Raw genomic sequence first — 27875 nt, 5'->3', positions numbered from 1 at the left:
ACTGATTCAATGAACCCTACAACTTTAGTTTAAGGGTTCGTTTACTCTTCAGACTGTGACAGATGCTGAAACGTATGGCGCATTCACTTCCCAACCATTAAACCACAAAACTTCACACGTCTATTAAGAACTCTGTCAAGGAACTGGACCTCTGGTCACACGCGTTCAGCATTTATAGATGTCTAGATGTGTGCCACTTTAGTCCAGCTAAATTGGCAGCTATCTTACTTCTCTTTTTCTGTTGTTTCTTTCTATTTTCTCTCTCTTTCTATTTCTTTCTCCGTTTGCCGCTCAGGCCGAGGCCAGGCTGGCAGCCAAGAGGGCAGCAAGGGCAGAGGCCAGAGAGATCCGCATGAAGGAGCTGGAGCGACAGCAGAAAGAGGTACCAGTCCAGACACACCCTCACATTTACAACTGTGACTGCGAAGGGCTTCGCGGCCCGTCGTACGGCCTGGTGGCATATGTTGGTTTGAAGAGTTCTATCCATGTATCACTTCTTTTAACACTTGTATATACTAAACAGCTTAACATCGGCGGTAGTTCAGCGTATTCATGCCACATTTTTACATTCACGTTTTGTCACACTAGGTGCTGCTGTCTGCCACATAGCTTGATAATCCATGACCCTAGAAAAACAAAATGATTCTGTCAGTGTTGTTGGTACGTTGTTGTTGGCACTTCAGAGCTAAAGCATTTCCTGCCAACACTGCTTTACACTCTTCAGCTGGGACTCTTAAATCCCGGGGGGTTATGGGTCAGAGGTGTAAAACAGACAACCGCCGGGGATTTTCTAGTTCATAGAAAGTGCAAGAAAATGGAAAGAAACACATTATGTAGAAAGTGATTCAGGATGAATTGATAAAACACCCACATCCCTATAAATCACTTCTGTTCTCAAATGTCATAACCTTCATCAAAATAACTATTACACTGCAAAAAAGGAATTTGCAAAACCCAAAATGAACCATTGACTGATTCTTAGAGGCCATCTGAACATTGGATCTTTCTCAAAATGATGCAAAACATCTGGAATATAGATAAGACATCACTTGTGCCGCTCATCTCATTCCAAACACTGTCCTGATGAAAGTGGATTTGTGTTAAAGCAATGTGTCAAGCATATGTAATGTGTTGTTGTATAGTTTATGTCTTAGTCATAAGGCTCCATTGGTTTAGGAAACATTAAACGAGTAATAAAGAAGTTCAGTGGCAGTAAACGTGGATGCTTTCTTTACAGTGTAGCTTCCCGCTGTGAAGTTTAGCTCACGGTCAGCCAAAGCAATGTGATGAAAGTCCTCAAAGAGGCTCACTTAATTCCTCACTTAATTCTCGAGAAGGGTTTAAACCTTTTCCACTTCAAATCAGGCCAAATAAAAATAACAAAAAACTTCCAAGGCTTTTTATGGAAAGTTGTCAAGTCACACATTTGCTCGGATCTGTTCTTGAAATGACAAGAGGTTGTGGGGACAAAAAACCAAAGCACACTGTCACACCTGCTACTCTATGTTGTTTAACCTTTGTTTTAACTGATTCTTAATCTAAACCACAGTAAAACAGTTATTTACAGTCTGTTATCTGTAATATACATGTCTGGAAGGACAGTTTTAAATATGGACAAAATGTCACCTACACGCACATGGTTGGTTGTTATCGTGGTTGTTTTAGCGTAGCTCTGCCTCTTGGGACATCTGTAGCCTCTGCAGTTGATACCTGGAGGCCTCTGATTGGGTGATTCCCTCCAGGAATAACTAGGCCTTAATCAAAAGGGCCTGTTGCACACAAGAGGTATTACATGTACCAATATGTATTGCAAAGCTTACACGTCACAGTGAAGTAGAAAGACCAAAGGCATCCTAAAACTCCGCTTTGCGCCCTCTGAGACCAGCACCTCCAGTGCCAGTGTTGGCCCCGGCACTACATTCTGATTTGTTCTGAAACAGCTGCAGAGCAGAGACTTGTGAGTGTGTGTTTGGACTGCAGGTCAGTGGAGTGTTACTTAACTTTCTCTTTATCTGGTTTAGCGCCTCTTAACTGCAGCATGGGGAGTTGTGCTTTTCCCAGCTCACTTTTCTTAGCCTGGTGTAATCCCATACACACAAATAAACGCCTCTCACCTGTCAAAATGTAACACAGGTACATGTTACATACATGTTACAAATGTAACATGTATGGCTGTCCAGAGATGATCTGGAGGTTAATAAGACCACTTAAACTGTATTTACATGTAACCCTGGTGGCCTTTGACATCATAGTCCTTAGGTTACGAAGAAGAGCTGACTTGAGAAGGTCTAACATTGTTTCTTGTTATTGGAGTTGTTATAAGTCCTTTGCTAGGGGTTGGCATTATCATCTATCACAGTATATGTACTGTTTCGATATAATATAACAATATAATGCTTGAAATTCAATTGACAAACGGATAACAGATAAAATGCTCAAATGGGAATGTCAGCTTTTTGGCAAATCTTGTGAATTATATACCTGGAATAATAAAGGTACTTAGTCACATTGTTGTAAAAAAGAAATGTAACTCACGCCATGAAGAAATCCTAGCCATGGGTGTACAGCATTAGAGATAATCAAAGGGTAGGCTACTGTACCCCAGTTTCAAACTATAAAGAAAGCCCCAGACGATTGACAAATTTCTATCATCTCAAAATATATACATATTTTGTCACATTGCCCAACCCTACTCTCTCTTTCCTTAAACAATCACCACGTTACATCCCTCGGAACTATTTTACAAAATAGATTTGTTGCTTATAATTATAGCGAACCCTTTTCCCATTAAGGTATACTGGGATAATCAGCATTCCAGCAGCACTCAATTATTCAGCAATCAAAACACAGGCGGTGAGCCCCAACAGCAACAATCTACGTGTGCACACACACACACACACACACCAGTCATACGCATTGTTAAGCTGAGTGTGTGCGTGTTTGCGAGTCCCTTAAACCCCTTAGCCAAGTTCCAAAGTAGCTTAGCGGGGTGTGTGTTCCTCGGTCCAGCCGGGTGGAGCGGTTATTGTTGCCGTGTTGCTGACATGAGCAATGGGCCGCCGCTCTCACAACCACCGTCGGGACTTTTGGACGTTTTCTCACTCACTGAAGACAGGACTTAACGGTGGATTCCTGGCTGCATAGCAGCAAACGAGAACCTTGTGGTTGCCTCCGTTGGTCTGAGCTCAAACCTCTGGGCTTCGTCCGTTATAATCCTGCCTACATGACCGGCCGTGGTCTTACCTGCTGACTGCCGGAGGATGCAAACTTTCCTGGCACCCTGAGGGCAGCAGGACGGCCGGACGTCGGCTTGCAGGGAGGGGGCTGAGGGCCGCCCTCACCGGGCGCCCGAAAACCCCTCCGAACCAGAATGGGAGCTCGGTGAGTTGAGCGGAACATGCATCCGATTGTATAACTCGCGGCTCACTTGCTAATTCGCTGTCCAGACTCATAATTGGAGATACGTAAGCAGACAAGGTCCCTCCTGTGAGTTGCCGTTCCGGTTTGCACTAGATCTTTATTTGGTTATCTACCGGTGACTGTTTGTCTCATTGACGAAAGGAGCTGTGGCATATTTAATTACAGCAGTTCAGACTGTTATTTAATGTAATTTATTTAAGTTTAACTTGGTGACTCACTGACACGGTGATAAACTGGCCTTCCTGTCTTAAGTCCTCTGACTTATCCGTTGTGGGAAAGGTTGACAGAAACGAGAGGATACAGTGTCGCTGCTCAAGTACTGATGGTCAGGGGTGTGGCCGTTGTGAGTAGGCTCTGTGACAGCTCTACTTCTATTAAACGACTCAACAATGTTTAAGAACTCTGGCTAAAGGATTGTCAGGACAGAACGTTATCATAGTTAGGCATTACACTAGAGAGGAGGTCTGTAGATTAAAATGCACTGAGTTTTAGAGTGCCCTCTAATAGTGAAACACGATTACTCAAAGGATGAAAGGTGTCTCATGGAGATGAGTGAACGCCTGAAATTGTTGTTGTAAACAACTGAAAGTCCTCCAACAGACCCTAACCTGAGCTGGTTGAAGACTCTTATCAGGGGGACAGCGCCATCAACATTAAGCCAGGTTACATTAATTGGGTTGCAGATGATATAATCTTGGCAAATAAATGATTTATTGGAGAGGGACCTAATGTTAGTGTGGCCAAAAGTACGAGTACAATTTACAAAATGTAGGTTGTATGTGATTCTGTGATTTGCATGGTCCATATATATTTTGTAAAAAACATTTGAAAAATGAACACCAGAAACATGGCTATTAAAAGCACAGGGAGCACGAGACCTGCTGTTGTATAAAAAGGGGTGTTTTTAAAAACGTTCCTTGGCTTGAGAGGAGTCATGCTGAGGTGTGGCTCAGTCAAGTGGACGTCAATGAGCATCAATGAGAGGAAGAGAGAGACCCTTACTGACTCTTGAGATGCGGTTCATGGTCTCTACTTTTGTAATTACAATGTGATTGTTTTACTTTAAACCTTCGTGTTTTGTGCATTGTTATTTCATGGGTATTGCGTGTCTTCATTTACAGTTTCGTGGACGCCCAACAGTATAAGTTTTAGCTCGACTACACCGCTCATGAACAACTGAAAAGGGATACGATTTGCGTCTGCTGCAAACTATTGATTGGCCGGGCTGACTTGGCCAATAGAAATACACAGCAGGCGGGACTTAGCAACGATGACAAACTGTTCCTTCAATGGGCAAGCTAAGAAGAATTTTAGGGGTTCTGGTTGTTAATGTTGATGATCTCTTTATTTGAAAGTGGTCTCAGCTCGTAGACTCCTTTTGTTGATCTGCAGTCCTCATTTCTTGTGTAATAGTTTAAAGCCATGCTGCAGACACAACTTAATGCTTAATCGTTATATACAGTGAGAAGTATAATGCTTGTTTCACTGATTGTATAAAGATGTAATGATATTAACCACTATGTGTAGCTCAGCAATCCATACAAGGCAGCATATGGGTTCTGTAGTCATGTGACACCTTCAGAATCCTCATAAAGGAATATAATGGCAAAGGTGTCTGTGTTCACTTTTGTTACATTTTCACAAATTTGGAATCTGCGGCTCATTTTGGTTCTTAAAGTCTTCGGTACCAGGATGTATGAGAGGCCAGCTGTTTGTCACTAGACTCAGATCTGTAGTCATGGGAACCTAAAGGAACCATGGGAACATGCCATGTAACCCAGTCTCGTAGGTCCTCAGCTGTGGTCCTGGTGTGCAGCGGGTTACCTCTCATTAGCAGAAACCTGCCTCTGTACCCCCCCCCCCCCCCCTGCATGCCATCTGTCACAACGCTGACTGCCATTCTTTAAAGTCTGAATTTCTGTCTTCTCATCTCATCTTTGATGCTGGTTTCTTTTCTTTGTCCCTGTTTTCATGATTTGATCCCCTCCAATCTTTGTCCTCTACCTCTCATCGGCGTAGATCTTTCAGGTGCAGAAGGTAGGCCTCCTCTTGCTGGTTTCCACCTCATTTCTTTTGAGCATGGTTGTGCGATTATCCTGGGCTTCAAATTGTGCCCAAGAAAATAATGGAAGTCTGTTACCTGTGTTCTCTTTCCTGTTTTTTCTTTTTTCTTGTCCTCATTTCCCATCTCTTCTTAGAAATATTATGGCTTGGACACCAAATTAGACGACCGAGCGGACAGCAAAAGGGGAGATATTGAACAGTGGATGGTACAGTGTTTCTGTGCTGTGGTGACGACACTAAAAACACTAAACACTGCATGTGTTTCTGTGACGCTGATGTTTTTCATGTCTGTAGAGGCTTTTGCAGCGTGCAGAGTGCTTTTGAACTCCAGATAATTCCTGTTGAGCCTTTTTAGAAAATAACAGATTATAAATAATCAAAGCTTGGCCATTTATGATAATCCATTTATTCAAAGGAGCAGGGTGCCCGTTTGGCTTTGAATCAGCCTGACCATCTGCCCCTTTGGTGTGAGACTGCATGAGGATTTACTGTGTTGAATTCATCACTTTAGTCACTGCGGTTGACTCGTCCCAGACCATCAGAGCTTCCAACCCAGCAATGAGGATACTCGTAGTGTGTGTGTGACTTGTAATCTGACTAACTGCAGAGTGTTTTTTCTGTTGTTGTTCACTAAAGTAATTAATTTACTGTATGTTGCAACTTGAGGTGACTGTGTTTCTGCATGAGTGCCTCAGTGGTTGGTGGGCTGGAATACTGGCTCAGCAAGTAGTTTGTTTTAAGAACATGCATGTCTGGAAAAGACTTCTGGATTTGTTTATTGCAGGAATTGTACAAATGTGTTCAAATGAACCAAAAAGCGTAAAGATGTAACCTGGTGCCCAATTTTGTCTACATGTGTTCATTCGGCCAAATGTCTACCATCTGATGAATGACTGGCCAAAATAATTGCAGTGAACTATATCACAATATCTAGATCCTAAAATGAAATAAAAACAGAAATTGTGACTTTTAAAATCTTATTGGCGGAAATGCAAACATGTGGTCACCGCTGGGATCAGTCATTCAGTGCCTCTACCTCCCTCATGCATCTGGCTCATTGATCTTTGACATCTCTCTCCTCCTTGGCACCCTTCACCTCCTCTCTTCTCTTCTCCATGTGCACCCCCCCTCATCCAGGAGGACAGTGAGAGATACTCACATTCTTCACGGATACAAACGGTTTGTAGCCCCCCCTCTGTTTCCTTCTCCTCATGCCTTTCCTCTGTAACCTTGTCCTCCACCACTTGGAAAAAAGTTGAATGAAATACGTGAAACCCAGTGTCAAATCTTGGCCTCAGGTTAATAGATTACGTAATAATAATAATTTATAAATAGATTTAGATAATGTGGTCCAAAACATTATTATAATTAATAATAATATTTAGAATAAAAAAGTATTTGAATTCATTTGTTGTCAGTCAATCCTCACCAGCTTTCAAATGTACTGTATGTAGCAAAGCCCTGAAGTCATTTTGAAATGTGATTTTTCATGTTTTCTTTGACTTTTTAGTTTTTGTTTTTGCATTGGTTTTCAACAAGATAATTTCTGTTAATTACTTTTTTCCTCATCTTAATGACAAAGGTCACATAAAATACTCAACAGATGAACAAACCATGTGTCGTTGCAGAGGGACACGTCCTGTCATCATTCGTTCATCATCGTTCACTCTAATTGTTGATGCAGATCACACACAAAGATCCAAACCCCTAACCATCCGTTTCAATCTCTCACTCTCTCACACAGCTCTCGGACGACGATGAGCGGGCGTCTGTGGGAAGCCGGGGCAGCGTCAGGGTCAGTATCACTCAAACAGCACATGCGTTCAGAATCCAGACATTCTTCATAGCTCCTCTTTATTTCAATGATTATCAAACACCTTTTGCTTTTTCAACAACCACGATGGACCTTGTGTCTGTCTTTGGTAACTTAACAAGGTGGCACATGTTGATGATGATGATGTGTTTTTTGCACAGTCTGACCTTGATGCGGTTGGGGCTTATGGCGATGGGGTAAGGGTTGAAGACTTGTGGTGGGAATGAGTTGTTTTTTGAAGAACAGTTTTATTTGAGACCTCAAAGCATGCAGTAAATCTGCCTTATCCTTGTGATGATACATCTCTCTTTATAATACAAAGCATGTCTGTGTGCTCACTTCATGGAGTGAATTAGATGGATTTGAGTTGTATATTCTGTCTTGTTTGCAAGATGAAAGTTTCTTGAAGGATTCTACATTTATATTTTGAGATTGTAGAGGAACAGTTCCGATACATTTGGTGAACTAATGCAATGTGGCAATATGTAGGAATCGACCCATGAATGTGGACCAGCTCACTACGTTTCATGTAATCCCATCAAGTGATTATGTTCGGTCATGTGCTTGTTCTTGCTGTTGTGCAGAGACATTGACTACCTTGGCCTCACTTGGGTTTGATTTTGACCAAAGGAACACTTTGTGCCATAGAGCTATCATGCTCCAACCAAAACACAGTGCGCACTATTTAAGGCTCTGTTCTGTCTCAAAATGTTAAGCGGCATTTTTTCAGCGCTATGTAATGTGGAAAAATTCTTCATATTCATCATTCTCATGGGCGTAGGAGATCCAGGGTATTGGGCTCAGTGAGTTTACTAGCTGGATCAGTGTGATCAAATAACTTGATGGTGAAGGGATAGTTTGGATGTTTTTTTAAGTGGGGTTGTATGAGGTACTCATCTATTGTCAGTAACACACTGACTATGGAGAGAGTTAGCAGAAAGCAAAACAATGCACTGCTGTGGACGGGGAGCACCTAAACCTGTTTCTGACACCTATCGGCTTCTGTTCTCTGTCAGAACGTCCAAAATACAAACTATCCCGTTGCATTTTCTGTCTGGTGTGTGCCGTGTGTTGCTTTGATTTTTTATTAATAGTGACAGTAACTAATAACACTGTTGTTACTGTGTATATACATTCTTCAGAGAGGTGAGAAAAGAATTGTACATATTGCCTCCTTTCACTGTTCTCCCTCTCTTTCTCTCACCCTAAGGACTCAAATAAGAAGTCAAAGAAAAAGAAGAAACATAAGCCCAAAGATGTATGTAAACATTCATCCTGTAAATGCAAAAGTGGCCCACACAGAAACAGTTTGTCACTCGTGTTCTTTGTTCGCAGAGGAACGGCTGTGACGATGATTACAATGTCGTGTCCAGCAGGGTTAGTAGCTGTGTGTGTTGAACTGACTGTTGTAGAGTGACGGAGTGCTTGCACATTTCTAGACAACCTGTCACTCATCAGCATCCTCTTTGTCCTGCTGTCAGAGCTCCAGACTCAGTGATGAAAGCCGAGCGTCTCGCTCCTCCAGGCTAGACCTCACGGTGCGTGTTAATAATAATAATAATAATAACTTTAATTTATATAGCGCCTTTCAGGGGACCCAAGGCCGCTTTACAAGAGTAACAGTTAGACAAAAACAGTTTGTTGCCCCCCCCCCCCCTCCATCCTTATTGCTGAGTAGCTGTAAAATTATGTTATATTGATTCATTTTTGGTGTGATAAACCAGACACAACAGCATTGTGCCGAGGGCAAACTCTTCTGTTGACACCATGGTGCAGAGTGTAATTTGCTTTGAAAAACTGATTTTGGTAGAAATAATTGTTTTTGAGGCAAACTGCAGTGGGTGGAGCTAAAATAATCGGTGTAGCATGTCTGTTCATTATGTTTAAACCAAGCCCCCAGAAAGAGCTCTGGGTAATTAGGCAAACTTTACGTAGTGGCAAAACGGTGTAACTACAACTTCTGGGACCGTCACGAGATGCCATTAGACTCAAAAATACCTTTTTCTTTTCTCCATGGACTTGCATTGAAAGGGGCATTTGTAAACCAGTGGATAATAGTTTTGAGGTAAATCAACTTCCCAGTTGAACACTTGAATATACCTTGTTTAAATCGTTAGGTCCTAAAAGGTGTAAAAATGCACTTATAGCCGAATCCAGAGTAACTTTCCTTCCTGGCTGGACCCAGCCCTGGGACGTGGGGTTATTCTATTGGCTCATGGATGCGGAAGGTCATTTTATACTCGGAAGTCAGAGATTTTGGGTGGTGACGTCATAGAATATAACTACAAACATTCAAAGCCTCATTTGAAAACCTCAATAGGAGCTTTGAATGTAAAAGAAGATGACATTGGGTACAGCCATAACAGAAACCGGGCAACTTTGAGTGGTATTGGTTGTGTGCGTGTGGCCGAGATGAAACAGGATCTAACAGGTTGCTACCATGCAGGGAGGAAGACCTCACCAATTTCATAATCAATACATTTCTTCGTCTTTGATTAATTTCTTGAAGATGACCAAAATGACACCATTACATGACTACGCTCCTCCACTGGTTTGTGCACAACAATGTAACCATGTGGAAGAGTGAACAGGACGTTCCAATGGAAGGCAGCAATAAGCTAAAAGTCAGTTTGAGTTCTGACGAGATGAAGAACTGGGAACATTGAATGACGAAGAAGAGCTGCTTCGACAAACAAATGGCGAAGACGTTTTCATTCATCAAAGTTGTGCTAATCCTACCTGGCTTGATAAACTGGTTCTTTGGTTTAACCTCATTATTTCTACCGCTGACATATCTATTTTACTACACCTCGATGAGGTTTTTTTTAAACCCAGCTTTAATAACATAAGTTTCCAAACCACTAACGGCATGTGATGTGTGAATAAGTTGAGCCTGGGTGGTGTTGTGCTGTCAGATAGAATGCTGTTTGATATTGTCACCTGTGCTCCCGACCCTCAGAGCTCCAGACTGAGTGATGACACCCGGGTGACTCGTGCCTCCAGATTAGACCTGCAGCCGGTGGGTTGCATTGCACCCAAGACTCCCCCCCCCCCCCCTAATACCACTAATGGCCTTTGGTGCACACTTTTATTGTTGTCTAAAGTTGTTTATTGAAAAAAAAAGAGTTTTAAGATCAACTGCTTACTACGGAAGCCCTAAAAGGACATATGTAATTCAAATATTCTTTTTTTTTAAACCTGTCTCTCAAGATAACAGCATTAAGTCGTGATTTTAATATATCAATAACAACATTAAAAAAAGTTTAAGCACTAAAACAAGCGTTACTATCAAGATCAGTTGAAGACTTAAACATTCACAACAATAGGTTGTTTCCTTGTAATACTTGTAATGTTTGGGTCAAATCATCTCACCGTGAATGTATTCAAACAGCCCAGTACGAGCTGACAGTGCTGTGAAGTTAGTGGAAGGATACATATGTGACTACATCTGTTTAAAAAACAAAAAAGGAGTTAACAAGGGTACACACTGGAAAAACTAAATGAAATGAATGATTCCTGACACTGACATACATTTGGCTTGAAGACATCTCTGACTACTTATAAAAACTAAATCAAGCATTTTTACTCTATCAATTATTATATTTTCCATTTTAAAAGTCACTATTTTCTACCGTGGAATACTTGAGGTTTAATAAACACATTGCTCCAAAATTCCTGCCAATCATTGATATATTTGACGTCATGATATCTCTGAGTAAATACGTTCTGAAATGTCTTCAGATCTGAAGACACGTGTAGCTATTTCAAGTGTTTGACTTTTACTTTGGAAAATCTCTGAACTGAGACAGTAAATATGCTTGATTTTCAGTTTGTAGTCAGATGTCCTGAAGTCAAATATGTATTTCTGAAGAGAGATAAAAAGCTTGTTTGAATCATGTCCGTTTAGGGCTTCCGTAGCTTACAACCAGTGACGATGTTGATTGTTTTACTGAAGTATCATTTTCATTGAGGCATGTAGTGCATGTAGTTTCTAATCAAGCTTTACTGTGGATTACTTGGGAATACATCGGTGGATGTATTATAATTTTTTTATGTATTTAATTGCCACAAGACTTCCCTGTTGTTGTAGACTCGTTGTGCTGTATTTCCCAGAGATGTCCCAGTGGAGTCAGTACTGTGACATCTTTTTTAAATAGTTCTGGGTCGCAACAAACTTTTCATCGTCAGTCCAGCCATTTGGCAAGCATGCTGATTTCCTTTTTGTTCTGCGTTTTAAAAACAAGCTACACTCATGACGTCCAGAGATGAATGTCTGGTGCAAGTTCTACTTTGGGCGAAGAGTTGTGCCTCCTTCTCTTGGCTCCTTACTCGTTCGTCCTCTTTCCTCATTTCAGGCCTCTTATGCTTCCTCTGACTTGTACAGCTTCAATGGTCGGTCCTCTCCCAGAAAACCAGGTTCAACTTTCAATGGTTACCAGGTCTGTACACGGGGCAAATGCTATCGACAAGACACACACTGTGACCACTTCAAATGTCACAGCTGCTCTGTTATCTGCTAGCTGACCTTTGACCCCTCTGTGGAGAGGGACAGGAGAAACACATAATTAATCAAGTTAAATCATGCTTAAGTTTTTACAACCTGTTCCAAGCTGCCTCCCTGAAACCTCATCCTGCTGCTTACACTGTATGCGTTTGTGTGACGTGTGCAGAGCTCCTTGTATGAAGACGGCCTCAGCGGCGGGTCACAGCGAGTCTCTGGCTCCAGCTCTCGAGTAAGACTCTCTTGGAATTGTGGCCTTTGTTGGTTTGACTCACCTTAGAGCGGCTGGTGTGAACAGTGGTTTCAGAGTGGGAAACTAGTGTGAAATAATGAAATGTGTGAAGTTTGCTTTGGTTATGTTCTCATTCCAGACCTTCTCCTTATTTTAAGTGTTTGTTTTTTTGTTTTGTTGCTGTGGATTGTAATGTAATTGGATTTAAATCTCTAATATGTGTGCGTTGTTAAAATGTCATTTATATGCACATTTAAGCAGATTGTGATTCTGGAATCATTCCTCTCCAGCATGTATTTGCTACTAGTACTGTTAGTGTGAGCATGATGATGATCGTGATGCATTTTATTTAGGAAGCACTTTCAACTCAAACACGCTACACAGAGGAGATGAAATAGAGAGATCTATTTAACAGCATGCTTGTTTGTGTTTGCCTGCAGATGTACACAGAAAGGTAACGGTGTGTTTTCTCTGCAGCCTTTAGAGTACACTAGTTATCGCAGCTCCGGCTCCAGAGCCTCGTCCAGGGCCGGTTCGGCCCGCGCCAGCCCAGTGGTGAGCCTCCACCAAGACACCCACCCTGCTACCAGCCCCGGGGTTTAGATCCCACCAGCCCACATGTAGATTAGCTTTGTAACCACACAAGTCGATGACTGAACTCACACGACAACATTTTGTCTATGTGCCAAGTGGACACCATTGGACACACGGACATAATCAGACTGTGGTCCTCCATGATGGTGACTCAGACTTGGCATGGTTTGTACAATTTGGAAGTGTGCGAAAAAAAACGTTGTTCCGTGGGCAGAGTACAAGCAGGTATTTCCTGGTGGACCTGTACAGCACAGCAGTTACAGGATTCATGTTTTTATGCTAGTGAGCAGTTAATGGAAGCTCAGAGAAGCATAAGAAAATCACATTCATGCCCTGAATACAACTTGCGTGCGTGCATCAGTCCAGTTTTAGACGAGCCACAGTGCTGTGGTTGACCATTTGTCACAAGCCTGTAGCAACAGAGTGAGTTTTAACTGATGGTGGCATCTCCCAAAAAACAATTGTTCTTTTAAATATTGTTTTTTGTATTTAGATGTATATTCTATCCGGTCCATTCAGCCGATGTCCATTCATCAGTCACCGGCTGAAGAAGCAGTTTGATACATCAGAATACATGAATCTTGTGTGGTGTACCTTTTTGGATTTATAAAAGTTACTACTGTATGGTGTCTGTTTTTGACGAGGACTCATGTCTGAGAAATGTGATGTATGCATTGTTTTTAAGGGATATGATGTAATAACATGGGGAAGAAGAACACAGGTAACAAACGTGTTGCTCGGCTCTGTTTTTCGTTTCTTTGTTGCTCTGTTTCGCCCCCTGGTGGCCGGCGCAGGAACACAGCGGCTCTGTTGCCAGTTTTTTGAGGAGCCCGGCCGGTAGCGGCGGCCTCCACCGGGACCTGGACGATGTTACTATTCCTGACTTTCCCGATGTGAGTCGCTTTGCCGCCGCAGCAGGCCGCGGCTGTGATGTGAGCTGACCTCCTGTTTGGTGCTTCATTTATTAATTAATTAATTTTGCCACTTGTCGTTCCTGTTTGTGCACTTCACCCTGCAAGGAGGGCTGATTGCACGCTGTGTTTGTGTCAGAGGTTGAGTCATGGGTTGACTGGAGACTACCAGAAGGTGTGTGTGTGTCAGTCAGGCTGGGAGTGACAGCTGAAGTGCCCTGTTTGAAGTGTTTTTTTTAAACACATGATCTGTTGTTGAATGGAATACTGTGTCGTTTTGTTGTGGGGAGTTTTGACGCCTCCCGTTGTAATTATTTGCATGGCGTTGTTTATTCGAATACGTTTGTGCCTTTTCTTACTTTCTTCATGTGTAGAAACTACATTGGAACACGTGTAATCACGCTGAGCAGGCTGCAGTGAGGGTTTTGGGACTTCCTCCTCCCTCCTTTGGTCTCCTCGGCCCCGTGGCCTCCACTTCACCCCCGGTTTGTTCTCACTGTTTTTTTGTTTTTTTTGGTCTCAACAGGTGGAGGACAGAGATTATCTTGAGAAGGTGAGTGGATCATCACCACATGCTGTGTATGTAGTTAGTCAAGATGCTTAAAGGGACATCAGTTAGAATAATGAGTACTTTGTATTTTATTCTGATTGTGTGCTTCAGTAAGGAAGCCTTGAGAGGTGTTCTGGTGATCCTCTTCTTAGTCTGATCTTAATTGTTTTCTCTCCTGTGTTTATGACTTAAGGGCGTGATGTATTTTCCTGGTTTTGTCAGGATAATCTTGACTAAACTAATTGTTTTTCATCTCTTAAACAGGTTGGAAGAAAAGTTTTGCCAGGATCATTTTTTACCTGTAAAAACGGGTGGAAAAAATAGGTTCTGCAGGTGAAATTATTTGGTGTTTTCCACGTGTTTCTCAGATGAACATTTTTATATATTTTTTTAAGGAACTTAGAAAGAACATCCTGGCAAATCCTTTTTTCCACCTGTTAAGTCATTGACACATAAAAAAATTCAGATTAGACTTAGAGAATGGATCACCAGAAGTTTCCTTTGTCACTTGTCGTATTAAAAAGAAAAACACGTGTCTGAACATGTGTCTAACACCATTTGTGTAATATCTGTCTTTTTCCTCAGGGGTCTCGAGCAGCTTCTGCCTTAACAGCAGCAACCCTCACCTCCGTAGGCGGGACCTCGTCGCGGAGAGGAAGCGGCGAGACGGCTTTTACTATAGATGCAGAGACGTCTATACGAGAAATCAAGGTAATGCTGAAGAGATGATTAACGACATCATATGCTGAAGATACCCACATTGAGAATTTCATTCCAACATTTAGAGTTTTTGAGCCGTTTTGATTGCAGAAAAGTTCCTGCTGTATTCTGTCCAGAGTCAAACTTCAGAACCCATTTGGTGTCATTACTTTACAAAGTGAGTGTAGAAGAGGCCGAGTCACTTCTCCACCCAACTTCATTCAACCACAAGACATGAGGGGACACGAGCAACAAGCTGGATCTAACTCTCGTACTCTCAGAGGTGACATGAGGAAAGCAGTAAATGTAGCAGGCGGGCTGAAATGAACCTCCGTGCTGTCGTGCTACTTTTCATTCTTTCTGCAAACACCGTGTTGCTTTTGTCATCGTCCTGCCGCCAAACTGTCTGCACTGTCACCTTTTCTGATGATGTCCCACTGTGCTTCTCTGCTCACTGCTGCTGCGCTCTTCACCAGGAGATTCATGAACTGAAGGATCAGATTCAAGATGTGGAATCCAAGTACACGCAGAACCTAAAAGAAGTCAAGGTATATAAGCCTGAGAGAGATCCCCAGAGCTCTCAACTCCAGACTCACTGTTCACTAACTTCCTCTGGGGATTTCAGCCTCGTTACTACCACAGTGGGTCGGATGTACAGACAAATAAACTGTTTTATAACAGTGGATCCAAGATCAACACACCAACAGACAGGCTTTTGACTTGAAACTGAGACAAAGAAACTCCATTTAGTATATTAGAAACAATACTGCTGCTCCAGACTCGGCACAAATATTGACACACACATTCATTAGTGTAACTGCAGTAAGGGTTCTGCGATCGATGGTTATCGGCTGACATTAGTTCTCATTAGTTTGATCGGTGGAGTCCATGAACGGCAAACAGAAAATTAGATTGAAATGCTTTCAATAATAATTAGCCTTTCTTCTCGCCTGCTCTTTAATTCGCTCTGAGCGACAACGCTGGACTCACATCTGACAAGAAAACACACTGATAGAATTATTAACGCTACAAAGGGTATAGTATATACATGCCTTGCTTGCCCTCCCCCTCTGCCTGCTGTTCTCCTGGAGTTTCAATTCCCCCAATTTTTACTTGTGACGTGCAAAACATTTCAAAATCCGCCCGACCACTATATTTATTAGAAATAGCGTAGCATCACCACTGTTTGTGCTTGCTTTTTTAAAATGATGTTCTTATTCCACATGTTGGTTGTGTCTACAAAGAAGAGAGACGAGTAGACACACAGAGGAGCAGGATAGCTAGTTGAACGGCACAGAGAAATTGCTACAAATGGACTGTGTGATCAAACGGCAGCTCTTTTGTGAGGCTCAAAGGCCGAGCCTGTGTCTGGCATTGTTTCTCATTTATTTCCCCCTGGACAGATGCTTTCTAACTTGTGTGTTAACTTGCAAACTGTTCAAGATGCGTCTGCACGTTGCATGTCTTTCTTCATTTTGGTGTGTGTGTGTGTGTGTTAGCCTGCACATAACATTTCCACTGACCACGTTTCCACCGGCTTATACAGTTGTGCAACACAGATAGATGGTTGCATTGTCTGGACTTCTCTGCCAGCTGCATCCACCTGTTACACCAAACACAGTTTGCCCATCCTATTTGATAGAGGACAGTATCCTAAGCTGTTCTGTTCCTATATTCTGATATTGTCTTTATGTGGTGACCTTAGGATGCGTTAGTGGAAGTGGAGGAGAAGTACCGTAAGGCCATGGTGTCCAACGCCCAGCTGGATAACGAGAAGAACAACCTGATGTACCAGGTGGACACGCTCAAGGACTCGCTCATGGAGCTGGAGGAACTGCTGTCTGAGTCGCGCCGCGGATATGAGGAGAAAGTCAAGGTACCGCCGGCACACAGAGGCACAGACTTTAAAACAAGTGAATGAATGAATGAATGAATTTTATTTATATAGCGCTTTTCACAGACAGTACTATCACAAAGTGCTTAACAGAGCAGACATTTAAAAGCATAAAAAACACAATGTGACCCTAGGGTCAATAAATTATCTACACAGAGTGAATAAAAAATGTTAAAGAATAAAATAAAAATAAAAATAAAATAAAAATGTAAAACATATTTTAAGAGCAGGTCTAGGACATGGGTTTACTTTTACACAAACGCCAGCCTAAACAGGTGGGTTTTGAGCTGGCTTTTAAAAGTATCCACAGTATCTGCGAGGCGTAGAGTTGCAGGCAGAGCATTCCAGAGCCTCGGGGCCACTGCCTCAAAGGCTCGGTCACCACGGCTCTTAAATCGTGTGCGTGGGACTGACAGAAGACCTAGAGCGTGATATGTGTGAAAGTGATATGTGGCTCACTTCTATAATTGTAGGAAACCCAAATGGCTTAAATCTGGTATCTGAAGGTTTTTAATCATTCATAAACCCTGAATGTATCCATCTGTAAGGAGTGTCATGAAACACACAATCTATTTTATTTTTGTCCAAAGCACTCTGCTGTTGAGAAATGTACATTGCTTGGGAGGTCATGTCTCTCCTTGTTCAATGCCACTGACGTGTGATTTAAAGTACAACCTGCTAGCACACTAGTTTCCACAACTTCTCAGCCTTTACGTTGGACCCCTCCATTCTGCAGAGGCCGACCACATCTACATGTAGGGAACATGGCTTTAACGGTGTAAAGTGGGAGCCGAGACTTCTTGCAGTTTTTGAATTGATGCTCTGCCTTCCACAAATCCATTACAGTAGAAATCTACATGCAGAGACTGGAATCTTCCAGCATCCTGAATTCAAATGACAGTTTGGTTAAATATGGAAAGGTTGCAGATATTAAAGTCCTGTTTAACACTTTTCTGACATGAGGATAAATGATCAACTGTAAGGTGGAGCTGAATGACGGAGCATACGGATGTTATTGTGCTGTAATGACACCAAAGTAGAGCTTGGTCAAGTTTTAGTTTTCTCTTCATATTGTTAATCCAGCACACAGTTAATGCTTTGGTTTAACGCTACAACCAAAGAACTTACATTGATGAGAAGTGAAAGCTGATTGGTCGTTCCTTTGCACATTACCATATGATCTGTCCAGAGATGACGCCATTAAAACAACCTGATTGAAAAATAACAAAAAGAATGTTGCATACTATAACTGTTTACCTACTTGTTTTTATTATTTGTTAAATTCATTGCAGAAGCAAAGCAGTGTTCCAAATAGAAAGACATAACATAACATTTCCACCACTTACCAAGGGAGCAAAACGTGAGCAATGGACATCAATGGAAGCTAGAAAAATCCAACACTGAGGATTTATAGAAACCAGGCGAACTGCTTCATGTCGAGGATCTCCAACATAGACGCTCAGTCGACCAGACTCTCTGGTGTATTCAGCACAAAATGGCAGTAACGCATCGCCCTCTAGGGGCGGTTGTAAAAACAGCACCACCAGTTTCTCTCTCTGTGCTTCTGTTACAACTACGTCTAATGCAGTACAACAGCATTGTATTTGTACGTAAGGACATACATCATACTGTTACATATCTTTCAAATGAGGACTGTACGACACCGCTCTCAGAATGACATCACACTTGACAGCGATGCGAGTAGCGTTCCTGTAATGTCTCCGGATGGGGAGTGTGTATGAGATGTTTCTAATGAAAGCAAACGCCGTCATTGGTTGTCTCTTTGGTTCCTCACAGGAACACGAGCGAGAGAAACATGCCCACACGTTGCTTCAGTTCCAGTTCACTGAAATGAAAGAGACGCTAAAACAAAGTGAAGAGCTGCTCAACGTGAGTATGTGTCCCCCGGTGTGAACGTGTGCCTCATAGTGGGGTGCAGCAATGGAGCCTCCCATTGGTTCAAAAGACGGATATGAAGAAAGGCAAACACGTGTGTCACCTAGAAGACTGCGCTCCACGGCTTTCTCTTTGTTCACACACTGTATACATGCATGCACTGTTTTTCTTTTTCTTTCTCTCTCTACGTCTCAAACTTGCTTTCCTTCTGCTGCTGTTTAGGACATCCGTCAGCTGCGTGTCAAACAGGAAGGCTTTGTTAGAGAAATCTCTGACCTGCAGGAGACGGTGGAGTGGAAGGATAAAAAGATTGGGGTACGGCCTCTGAGCCCTGGTGCTGCACTTTTTATGTTTTATTGACTCCATCACGTTCAGCATTCACTTTTGCCGACATGAATTCAGTATCTCCTTTGCATGAAACTGACTGGCAGCTTTTTACTCTCGCTTCTTTTCACCTCTCGTACACTTTTCTTCTCACTCTCCCTCACACTTGGGGCTCAGGCCTTAGAGCGACAGAAAGAATACACAGACGCTATTCGAGTTGAGCGAGATGAGCTCAGAGAAGAGACGGTGAAGCTGAAAGACATTCTGAAGGTACTCGGTGTGTGTGATGTGTGTAGTTTTGGGAAGAAAAGTGACATCAAAGTTTTGAATATTGTCACGGTAACTAAAGCTTTAAAGGTAAAACAGAGTCCTGCGTTATTGAAGGTAGAAAGTAATTACAAGTGCAAATATAAATTGTACATTTACTTCGTTGTTTCAAACATTCCTAAACCTAATATGCAGCTTTTCCATTGTGACTTATTTTGAAGGTGTGTACTCTATGGAGCTAATGTTTGCCTTTCTGTTTCTTTAGAAACATGGAATAGTTCTGGGTCCTGATCTAAACATCAATGGAGAGATTGGTGAGGCAGAAGTGGACGGGTCCCCCAGTGCAGACCCTGCTACCCAACCGGCTCAGGACTCTCAGACCGCCCCACCGGAGGGGAACGGCATGCTCGGTAAAACTTCTCACTACCTTAAACTGTGTGAAGACTTTCATTCCAAAAAGCATAAATACAGTAGTGGTGGAACCGAAAATTCAGCAACCAACATATAAAACAAGTATTTGTCCTCTCACAATTGATATCTGATCCGAGCGGTTGACGTCTAACTTTGGAATGAACTCTTCAGTTCCCAGTGTTGTGCTCTTGGAATGTCAAGTGTCTTCAACTCTGATTTTCAGTTTCCTGAAAGGACAAGTCTGGTGATATTCTGTATTGTTGTTGAGGTTGGACACTTTCAATGACCAGAAAATCTCACCACAAGGTTAACTTTGAAGTTATTCTGGAGCTTTCAATCTCCGAAGCCAACGTCGACGAGAAGTCCTTTAAAAGTGCTCCCAAAATGGAAATTTCAACACCTACAATTCGATGGCAACTGGACAAACTATCTGCTGAGGAAGATTGAGTTACTGCAAAACTGCTCAGTGGACCTTGTGGTTTAGTCAACTATTTATTTCTATTGAAAACAAATTCCATGAAAATACTAAATCATAGAGTGAAAGTGATCTCAAAATGTATATTACATCATCTACAAATGAAAAATAAGATTTACAAATGTATACAATGATTTGTGTGTAATTTTGGGGTATTCACAAATGTGTGTTCCAATCTTCACACGAATGTAACCTGATTTGTACGTATCCCGCGATCCGTGCGCACACATTTAACATTCTGTGAATAAAAACAAAAAAAGTCACAAATTTTTAGAAGTTTGAAAACTCAAGAAATGTTTTGAAGGCAAAAATGAATTCAGGTTGTGAAGTTCAAATTGCTTGGTATTTGTGTGAAGTTTGGAACACGCATTTGTGAATAATCACAATTAAGCATAAATCGTCATATACAATTCTAAATCTTCCTTTTTTTAGATCATGTAATATACATTGACTATTTTGAGATAAGTTTCACTGCATACAAAATCGACAACGAATTGATCCCACGAACGGTGTGTGTGTGTGTGTGTGTGTGTGTGTGTGTGTGTGTGTGTGTGTGTGTGTGTGTGTGTGTGTGTGTGTGTGTGTGTGTGTGTGTGTGTGTGTGTGTGTGTGTGTGTGTGTGTGTGTGTGTGTGTGTGTGTGTGTGAGAGAGATTTTATTTATTTTTTTTCCTCTGTGCCACAGAGCTCCATTGTTGTCCAAAAACACATCTGTGAGCCACATTCATTCACACATGTAAATACTCACTATAGCACCAAATTCATATTAATGCACTGTTTATTCCTGTTGGAGTAACGTCTGCTAAAAACTAGAGTGACCAGCTGCTGTAGGAAATTTTATAAAATATGATTTTGCATTCATGACCAGTTTTTAGGATGTAGAAGGAACCAATGAGCTTGTGCTGCAGACAAGTTGGGAGAGCCAGACAGTAGTGAGTGACAGACTACAGCATCAGCTATTTTTAGTACTTTCATCGAATTTGTTGACAAAAATAAAAACAGAGAAACGCCAGCCTTATCCCTTTAAGAAACATCTATCCAACCTCTTGCTTTCCTGTTCAAACTAAAATTCCACTTACAAGCTCAGCATGCTCCTTGACCCCTGGGGTTCATCTTCGTCACCTTTTTCACCCCTAGTCTTCAGTATTAATGTTTTGGCTTTTGATTTGTTTCTCTTGCACCTTTTTCATCATTTCAACTAACACATATTAGTTCTGAATCACAACTAACTCGCACATGTTAATGCATGTGGTGTAGGTGTGTAAATACTGACCGGTCTCTACAGGGTCGATGGTACAAAGCTTTTGAGAACTCTTTTCGAAGCAAATAGTCTCTGTGTAAGCAACATTATTGTAAATACATTGTAACGTATATCTTTGAGCAGCCGGCTTCTTCTCTTAGTCGATCGATGTGCTGGGAATCAAGAACTTAATTTTGGTGTTCCTCCGGCCTTTCTTCTTCGTCTTCGTCTTCGTCTTGGCTCTGTGCTTCTCTTCCTGGCCACTGAATCAATCAGGTGTTCTGCCTTACCTTGACTTCTGCTGCTGCACCTCCTGATGAAGATGACAGTTTTGAAAACCATGTCTTGAGTCAACACTTTTTGTCCCTCCATCACCGTGTACTCTTCATGATCTCTCAGGCAACACAGAGGAGACTCCGTTGAGAAGTAGCGGAGAGGAAGAGGTCGATCCAGAGCGGCATCCAGAAATGTTTGAGGAAGAAAAAGAGAATCACGCGAGCTGTGAGGCACTCTGTAATGTTGATGGTGTGTCCACGCTGGAAACATCGAGCGAAGAACAGCCAACAGAAGAACAGACGTTGTGCTTAGATGAGGACAAGAAGACGGCCACAGAAGAAGACCATGTTGAAGAAAGTGTTCTCAGCAAGGACTTAAATGTTGACATTATTGACCAATTAATCACAGAAGCCAAAGATATAATCATGTGCAGCCCTGAGCTTCAAGAGATTGTAACAAGTTCTGAGGAAAATGTTCCAGAAACCCAAGCGCCTAAAGGGGGAGATTTAGGAGAGACAAGTAACCCAGGTTCAGGGGAGACAGAAGCCAAAAGCAGTAGTGTTGACACACAGAGTGATGACATTAGAGAGTCATGTAACAACCTATTTGAGGAGCAAGAAAACAAACAGGAAGCTGAGGAAAGTAACTTGCAAAGTACAGAATCATGTCATCAGCAAAAAGTTGCACACGGTGTTATGACAGAAGGTTTGCCTAATGAGTCCGTCCCAGCCGTGTCAAACACCGAACCGCAACAAGAGCCTGAGAATGCAGAAGAGGCGGAGAACGACGAGGCAGAGGAAATATCGGGTACATGTCAGCCTCAGGGCGCCGCTGCTGCAGGGAAGAAGAAGAAAAGGAAGAGGAGAGGCAAAAAGAAAGGAACGCATGACGATAAGAACCAACAAAAAGATGGAGCTGACCAAGAAAAAGGCAAAAAAGAAATAAACAAATCAGCTCCAAGAAATAATGGGCCAGCGGCAGAACCTGAACTCGACGGTTCTGCCACTGAAACCCTCAAGAAGTCAAGGGTGGATCAAGAAGAAGGAGTAGAAGCAGCCAAACCCAGGGAAACCTTTTTAACCAATGAAACTCTGAAAGAATCTGCAGTGGAACTTGTTACAGAGGAGCACGACAACGAAGAAAAGTTGGAGATGGAGAACGTAGAAGAAGCAGAACCCGTGGCAACTCCCAAGGAAGAAAGGTTTGCTCATGTTATGGATGAACAGAACAAGCGACTAAGTTCGGAAACTGAAACGGTGAAAGCAGTAGAGGCAGTGGCTCCCGCTGATACCTTTTCTCACGTTGAAACTCTCAACTCCAGAACAAATGCCAGAAAGGATGAGCAAGACGAGGACCAAACTTTGGAAACTGAGAAAGTAGAGGAAGTGGGATCTATAACAAGTCCCGTTCCAGAGACCAACCTCAGCACTTCTAATCTTATCGACAACTCTCAAGGTGCCGAGAGCACCAATGGTCTCGACAGAGAGGGTTCTTCCAGTATAGATCACTCTAAAAGTGAAACCGAGATCTCAAGCACTGACGATGTCATCCACATGGAGTCAGACATTGTTGATAGTGTAGAGGATGAAGTTGGGTCCATTGACGAGATACAATCTGAATGTACAACTACTAACCCCGAGAACACCTTTAAAACGAGCAGTGAGGAAAACACTGACGAATCGCATGTTCCAAGCAATGGAGACATTGCTGCTGATGAGTCTGAATCCACAAGCAATCCTGAGAGTAAGGACAGCGCGTCTGAGTCCCAGTTCTTTATCGATGTCTCCACCAACGCTCTCAAGACCTTGTCTGGCTCAGAGCCGTCCGCAGCCGTGAACTCGGGCAGCGGTGACTCTTCCATCGAGGTTCCTGGTGGAGGTCCAGAGGAGGCGACTGAGACAGTCGGAGATGACGAGGAGCCAGGAGCAGAGACTGAGCAGGAAGCCTTTCCTCCTGACGGGGAGGATTCAGAGCTCAAATCAGACGGAACTGAAAAGGAGGAGCTGAACGGAGGCTTGAGAGACACAGAGGGTTTAGTTGAGTCAGACCGCTCACATGAACAAAAAGGTGACCGTTGTGACGGTGCATCATTAACAAAAAACACCGATGCATTTGACTCTGTGGAGAGTCTGGTGGAGACTGTTGGAGTAGCGCCGGCCGAACAACTGGGTAACGTACAAAGCCAGGATCCGACAGAGGAATCAAATGTCGAAGTGTCCTCTGAAACCGAAAAGATCAATACCATTGACCCGTTGACAACACCGGAGTCTCCAAAAGAAGCTACTGAAATCGGGTCCTCAACGGAGCAGGACCACAGCGCTGAAGAGTCAACCGTTGAAGAGGACCCAGAACATAAAAACAGTCAAAATGATCCACATGATCCAAGCGAGACAAAGCAACTGCATGAACCCGGCAAAGACAAGTCTGAGGATGATGATTTGTCCCAACCCACCCTGCAGGACAGCGAAGAAGAGAACGGGGAAGAGGATGAAGGCCATTCTTTTGATTTCAATGACATGGACGTGGAGGAGGCTGTAGCGACAAGTCTCCTTGAAAACCCGAGCCAGGAAGAAGTGGAGGAGGGAGTTGAAGTCATGCCGGATGAAAGCAACAATGGTTGTTTATCAAATGAGAGTAGCCCAGACGAGCCAGTTGAAAGCACGGTTGACGGGGGTAACCAGGTAGAGTCACTGGATACTGCGCCTCCAGACAACCTCAACTCTGGTGAGGATGCCTCGTCTGAAAAGGGGGAATGTGTGGAAGATGTGTGTGAAAAGCAGAAAACCATTCCAGAGGAAGAAGTGGGTGTGGCAGATGAGCCCGGGCACATTGCAGAGGAAGGAGAGCTTTTGAGTGTTGGAGAGGTGTGTGCTGTTGCAGAGGACATTGTCCAGGCGGCGTCTATGCCCGTAGAAGGATTAGATGCCATAAAGCTTGAGCTGCAGGGCGGAGATTCACCAAAGAGAGCAGAACAAGTGGCCAGCAGTAAAGAGCCACAGCAGACAGGGAAAGATGTGAAGAAGAACGGCAAGAAAGGCAAAGGCAAGGGCAAAGAGGAGTGTAAGGTGTCTTAGCTTATAGCTAGTATATAGTATAGGTGTTTATCATTTCACCTGGCTTCGCTTAGCTGTTTACAAAGTAGTAAAATACATTTGTGCCGCACTTTGATCCTTTCCCAAATGAATATATGTTTGTATATGATTTTAATTGACTGTGTAAACTGTCTGGACAGCTGTCAGTATGACAACGTGAGCTGCTTGGTGACGGTAGATCTTACTATTGGACAATCCTGCACTTGCTATGTCATGTGACATTATTTTGTTGTTTATGCACATTCATCGTGCTGCTTGTTATGTGTCATGGATGGATAATATTGTATCGCATCATTTTCTCATGCTACAATTTCAGGATTGATTTATTCATTGCATCGGTGTTCAGTAGAAACACACAGATGTTATTTGGTCATTTGTTAGTTAGTGAACTAGCTTTTACATGTTCCAGCAGTGATGTTGATGGTAAAAATGCAAAGTGCTTGGAGACCCTGATCTGTTCTCAGGGAGCAATACAACTGCTGTTTGAAAGTTATTTCCATCTACAAGAATGGGAAAATGTATGACACATGTATGTTTGCATTTTGTTGCACTTAATTGAAAAGACGAATGTAGTGCGTCCTCGCCGAAATGCCAATAAACACCCTGCTGTTACCAGTTTGAACTGTTGATCCAAATGCATTTTTTGTAGGGAAATTGATGGAACGCAATGTGTCGGCAGTCAGTCAGTCAGCACATGTACACGTAGAGCTCCGGTTCCACCTTACTGTGTGCTCACATAGTGTGAATGTAGTCAGCTGTGTGCTCTTGTATTGACCCTCCTCTCCACAGTTTGTGCATGCTAACAACCTACCCAAACACACACACACACACACACACGCCGCTCCATCTATCCCCACGGAAGCCTGCGCTGTTGCATGCATCAACTCCCCCCCCCCCCCACCACCACCACTCCCACCATCTCCTTGGCTCCTCCCACCCCTGGTATGTGAACTTCTTTTATTTCAAAGATGGATGGCGGCAGTTGTGATAGTTGTTTGTGATGCACGACGCTCCATTTGAATTAATGATCTGTGACCGAGACTCTGATGTCGAGTGTTTTCTCAAACGTGTGTTTTGTCTCGTAGAGATTCGTCTGAGGAAACTGGTGGATGAGCGGGAAAAAATGATCGAGCAGGTGGGTCCGTGATTCATCCATTTACTAAACAGGCAAAAGTTAATAGAGTTCAAGGCACAAATCATGCTTTATGATTAGAAATGACCAAGAAAACCAAATGCTTTTTATGACATTTTTCAATGAATGGAGGAAATATCAAACCTGATGGGAATACAACTTCTTCATACTTCTACATTTTAGTTATTGGGTTTAAATCTCATGAAAAGACCAAAACAATGAGTTGACCCTACTAACACACAAGCTTGACACATCATCTTCCTCTGTTGTCCAGAAGCTACTCAAACCATATTAATGAGTCACACTGTGTGTGACGTGTTCCTTCATCAACCAAGAATACACACTCTGGAGTTTATTTTCAATCGAATCCCACACACACACCCGCCTGCTGCTCTAAATACTCACTAGAGCACCAATTGTGTATTGATCCACCGCTGAAAATAGTCCCCAACAAATGCACTAGTTCTTCTCGTTTGTGTTATGTTTGCTAAAAACCTACAGCGACCCGCTGTTTCTGTTTCAGGAACCACTGAGCCTCTTTTAAAATGAAACTATATATTTGTGAGGAGTTTCTAGATATGAATGCCTTCAGCAGCACCAGGGTTGGGGTATTTTCATTCGATTTGTTGACAATATTCCTTCATCAGCTGATGTGTTAATGTCTCTGTTTGCAGGTAAAGAAGCTGAAGTCCCAGCTGGATCCGAAGACGCAGAGGAACGGCACTGAGAACACTTCGAGCCCAGATGGTGAAATTGTTGAAAACGGCAACGATCCAAACTTGATAGAGCTGCAGAGTGAGTGAACAGATCAGCAGTTGCACTTTACGATTTCATTGTCGCCGACAACTGAAGAATATTTGCTAAATCTTCCCAGGGGATTCAAGCAGGCAAATAAGTGACTTTAAGTTCAAGCTTGTGAAGGCAGAGCAAGAAGTGACCGCTTTGGAACAAAATGTAAGCCGACAAGAATCCTGGATTCATAGCGTACCTAAAACAAAAACAGTAAATGTTCTCACCTAAGAAGTCTTTATTCATTTTCTTTTGGTTCCCAGGTGACCAGACTTGAGGGTCAGGTGACGCGCTACAAGTCTGCATCAGAGAACGCAGAGAAAGTGGAGGATGAGCTGAAGGCAGAGAAACGTAAACTACAGAGAGAGGTAGAGTTCTGTTTTCTTACACTGCAAAACAAATGACGAGCCGGACCGTTGAACAGGCTCTGTTTTAATCTGTTCTCTCGCTCCCCGTGTGACCCAACAGCTGCGATCAGCACTGGACAAGGTCGATGAACTAGAGTCCAACAACAGCCACCTCTCTAAAAGACTGGAGAAGATGAAGTCCAGTCGCGGCATTGCTCAGACTCCATAGAAACGGGCTCATCTCCTGGAACAGAGTCCTCCCGCATCTCTTCTATCTGCCTGATAGCAACCGTATGAAAAAGCATCAAAAAAACCCTAAATCTTAGTTATCATATCCACAGAATAGAGAACAACAAGCAATGTGCCATGTCTTTGTCTGTTTTCTGTCCAATGAGAAGTCTCCGTAGCATCAATGCACACACACCCAGAACGTACACGAGCGGGTCTTTGTGGTTGACCCTCTGCACTGCTCTGCTGAAAGGGGGAACGGGCCACGCGGAGAGTCCCGGGACGGAGCGCCACTCTGTTGTCGAAGAATGCTGCACTGCACCCTGTTTTCTGCTGCCTTCATCGAGATTCAAGATACTGACTTGTCTTGCTCACATGGAGGACGGATGAATGAATAAAAGACGGCTCACAGTGCAGGGAACGGTACTCCACCGTGACCCGAGACTGTGGTGTTCAGTGCAGAGAACACAATGAGTGCTTTGTGTGTGTGTGTGTGTGTGTGTGTGTGTGTGTGTGTGTGTGTCGTGAATGAAAAGGCTAAATGAAGTATATTTTCCTAATTTGCATTCAAAGCCAAACTGTTTTTAAAGGTGTCCGCGTTTGTGGTAAAACTGAACAAAAAGGATTGCGCCCCCCCAAAAAACACACAATATCACACAATGTAAACAGTCCAGAAGTCACCAATGGTAGGTCCTTAACCAGCTCTGACTCACAGCGTGTA

At 42.9% G+C, this 27875-nt stretch overlaps 1 protein-coding gene across 16 annotated transcripts in view; it reads left to right on the top strand.

Annotated features, from left to right (window-relative positions):
- The window catches only part of lrrfip1a (leucine rich repeat (in FLII) interacting protein 1a), a 44776-nt gene that overhangs the window by 16688 nt on the left and 213 nt on the right, over window positions 1-27875 (top strand). Inside the window, exons 2-28 of one of the 16 annotated variants that reach the window (XM_079277218.1) lie at window positions 296-382; window positions 5440-5457; window positions 5619-5690; window positions 6622-6663; window positions 7229-7279; window positions 7459-7494; window positions 8508-8555; window positions 8633-8674; window positions 8779-8835; window positions 10257-10316; window positions 11653-11736; window positions 11968-12030; window positions 12508-12585; window positions 13419-13517; window positions 14062-14088; window positions 14671-14796; window positions 15261-15332; window positions 16490-16660; window positions 18476-18568; window positions 18797-18889; window positions 19076-19168; window positions 19431-19575; window positions 25744-25793; window positions 26465-26585; window positions 26665-26744; window positions 26843-26947; window positions 27048-27875. The exon at window positions 27048-27875 is cut by the window's right edge and continues 213 nt beyond it. In XM_079277218.1, the coding sequence (XP_079133344.1) occupies window positions 296-382; window positions 5440-5457; window positions 5619-5690; window positions 6622-6663; window positions 7229-7279; window positions 7459-7494; window positions 8508-8555; window positions 8633-8674; window positions 8779-8835; window positions 10257-10316; window positions 11653-11736; window positions 11968-12030; window positions 12508-12585; window positions 13419-13517; window positions 14062-14088; window positions 14671-14796; window positions 15261-15332; window positions 16490-16660; window positions 18476-18568; window positions 18797-18889; window positions 19076-19168; window positions 19431-19575; window positions 25744-25793; window positions 26465-26585; window positions 26665-26744; window positions 26843-26947; window positions 27048-27155 (2121 nt within the window). In that variant the 3' untranslated portion in view covers window positions 27156-27875. Of the gene's footprint in view, window positions 1-295; window positions 383-5439; window positions 5458-5618; window positions 5691-6621; window positions 6664-7228; window positions 7280-7458; window positions 7495-8507; window positions 8556-8632; window positions 8675-8778; window positions 8836-10256; window positions 10317-11652; window positions 11737-11967; window positions 12031-12507; window positions 12586-13418; window positions 13557-14061; window positions 14089-14670; window positions 14797-15260; window positions 15333-16489; window positions 16661-18475; window positions 18569-18796; window positions 18890-19075; window positions 19169-19430; window positions 19576-21689; window positions 25584-25743; window positions 25794-26464; window positions 26586-26664; window positions 26745-26842; window positions 26948-27047 lie in introns of those variants that run through there. The other 15 variants (XM_079277217.1, XM_079277222.1, XM_079277213.1 and 12 more) reach the window with 15 other exon arrangements.

Source organism: Melanostigma gelatinosum (genome assembly GCF_949748355.1).
Source record: "Melanostigma gelatinosum genome assembly, chromosome: 10".
In the NCBI taxonomy this organism is placed as follows: Eukaryota; Metazoa; Chordata; class Actinopteri; order Perciformes; family Zoarcidae; genus Melanostigma; species Melanostigma gelatinosum.
This window is presented reverse-complemented; position numbering and strand designations above follow the sequence as displayed.